The following is a 1738-nucleotide window of genomic DNA, read 5'->3' as shown; positions in this document are numbered from 1 at the left end:
CGTGGTGAAAGTTTGTGAAGCTTTCTCAACTTTGAAGGCTTGTCCTTCCTTAAACCAACATCTAACTTTTCGTCTGACAAAATTCTTCTAAGATCCGTGTCAAAGATTTAACCGTTTACTACCAGAACTTGCTATCCTATACGAGACTATGAACCATTGACTTTGGCCCAGGCCTATTGAATTGAATTGCTGGTTGTAGTGAACTGAAACTATTTGGCCTATCTCTAAAACTATTTGTGCTGTTGATTCCTATAACCTTGGCTTTTTATCCCTTTTTTAAGTAACTGAAGTGCCACTTTGCTCCCACTTCAGGGGAGCTGAACTTGTTCAGAAATTGATTGTGTATTGTAGTGTATTAGATTGAGATATTGAGCTGCTCTTACTAGTGGAATGTTTTCCAAATGACTGTGTAAATAAATGTATATTCTTTTACCAAGAAACCTTGAGCAAGTGTTTGTTTGAATCACTGTAATTGTTAGTCCTTTATGTAACCTGTTGTACTGCTCACTTTACTCTTGAGATAAGTTTAGCTGGTCAGCCACTGCTACCACATTACTATGTAGTACAGGCATGTACCAAAGGTGAAATTGTACTTACACTTGTAGCCTTAATTGTGTGTAGTGTTCCCAAAGGGTACTGCACATGATTCTGCCAACAAACATACAGCACAGAATTACTTAATGTGGGTATGTATTCCTGGAAAATAGAATCCGTTAAGCACATTCTGTTGGGCATTTTCAAGTCCCAGATGTCCCATAGTAAGGTTGGAGTGGGGGAGCTCTATCAGTGCCTTCTGGAAAGGTTTTGTTACTAACAGTTAGTATCGGTTGATTATGTCCCCTTTCGGGTTGACCGTTACTATATATTTAAGTCCTCTGCTCTCATTGAAGTGTGGGGTCTGCAGTGCTTCACTCTCCTCTTCATATACTAAAGCCTCTTTGCCTGCTCCAGCAAGGTGGCTGTCTGTTGGTCTTCTGTGAATATCAATGATGGAGGCCCTGTGAACCCCAGCTGAAGTTGACTCCCCTTTATTGCTTCGCTCATTTCTCCAAACCTGACTTCCTCCCTTTTCTCTTCTAGATCCCCGTCTTCATCCATCGCAGGGACCACATTCCTCTTACATACTAGTTGGGCGATGGGATGGCTGGGTTTGATTACATAGGCATTATTTGGTAAATTGAAGATGACCTTGACCTCATCATGGTAGTCTCCATCAATGATTCTGGCTCCCACATCTAGTGAGTGCTTATGGGCCAAGCCAGGTTTCAGAGCAATTGTCCCATACGTGCCTTTGGCAACCTTCACATAGAGACCTGTCTTGATCAGAGCCTTTCCCCTTGGTGGGACTACCACCTCATCCTCTCCATATAGATCTTGGCAGCCACTCTGGGTGTAGCTCTTGTGGATAACTGGGTGGTCTTCGTGATTCAAACTACTTTTAGCATCTTCCTGGGCAGTGGGCGACCTCTGTCTCAGGGCTTCAACCATACCACGATGACACTACATGTCATGGATGGCTTCAATAACTCCCAGACTCCGAAAAATGGTTCACAGTTTTGAGTGCTTCTCTACCTCCTCCTCCCATATGATCTAACCTCCGAGCCCAGGTTTCCCTAACCTCAGGTTTGACAACTAGTGATTGCTAACCCATACTATATAAAAGCTAGCTATAAGAGGGGGCTTGAAGCCCACAGATTTATATATCTGGATTGCTGTGGGGGTTCATCGAAGTGGTCTC

The 1738-nt window shown here is 43.3% G+C and overlaps 1 protein-coding gene across 1 annotated transcript; it reads right to left on the bottom strand.

Moving 5' to 3' along the window:
* Positions 1 to 927: 927 nt before the first annotated feature.
* On the bottom strand, positions 928 to 1488 carry LOC138514690 (uncharacterized). Its single transcript, XM_069630105.1, has one exon. It carries the CDS (start codon positions 1486 to 1488, stop codon positions 928 to 930), a length of 561 nt encoding a protein of 186 aa, XP_069486206.1.
* Positions 1489 to 1738: the final 250 nt, after the last annotated feature.

Source organism: Ambystoma mexicanum, chromosome 12 (genome assembly GCF_040938575.1).
Source record: "Ambystoma mexicanum isolate Mex_15411 chromosome 12, UKY_AmexF1_1, whole genome shotgun sequence".
Classification (NCBI taxonomy): domain Eukaryota; kingdom Metazoa; phylum Chordata; class Amphibia; order Caudata; family Ambystomatidae; genus Ambystoma; species Ambystoma mexicanum.
Note: the sequence above shows the minus strand (reverse complement) of the source record. Positions and strands in the feature narration are given on the sequence as shown.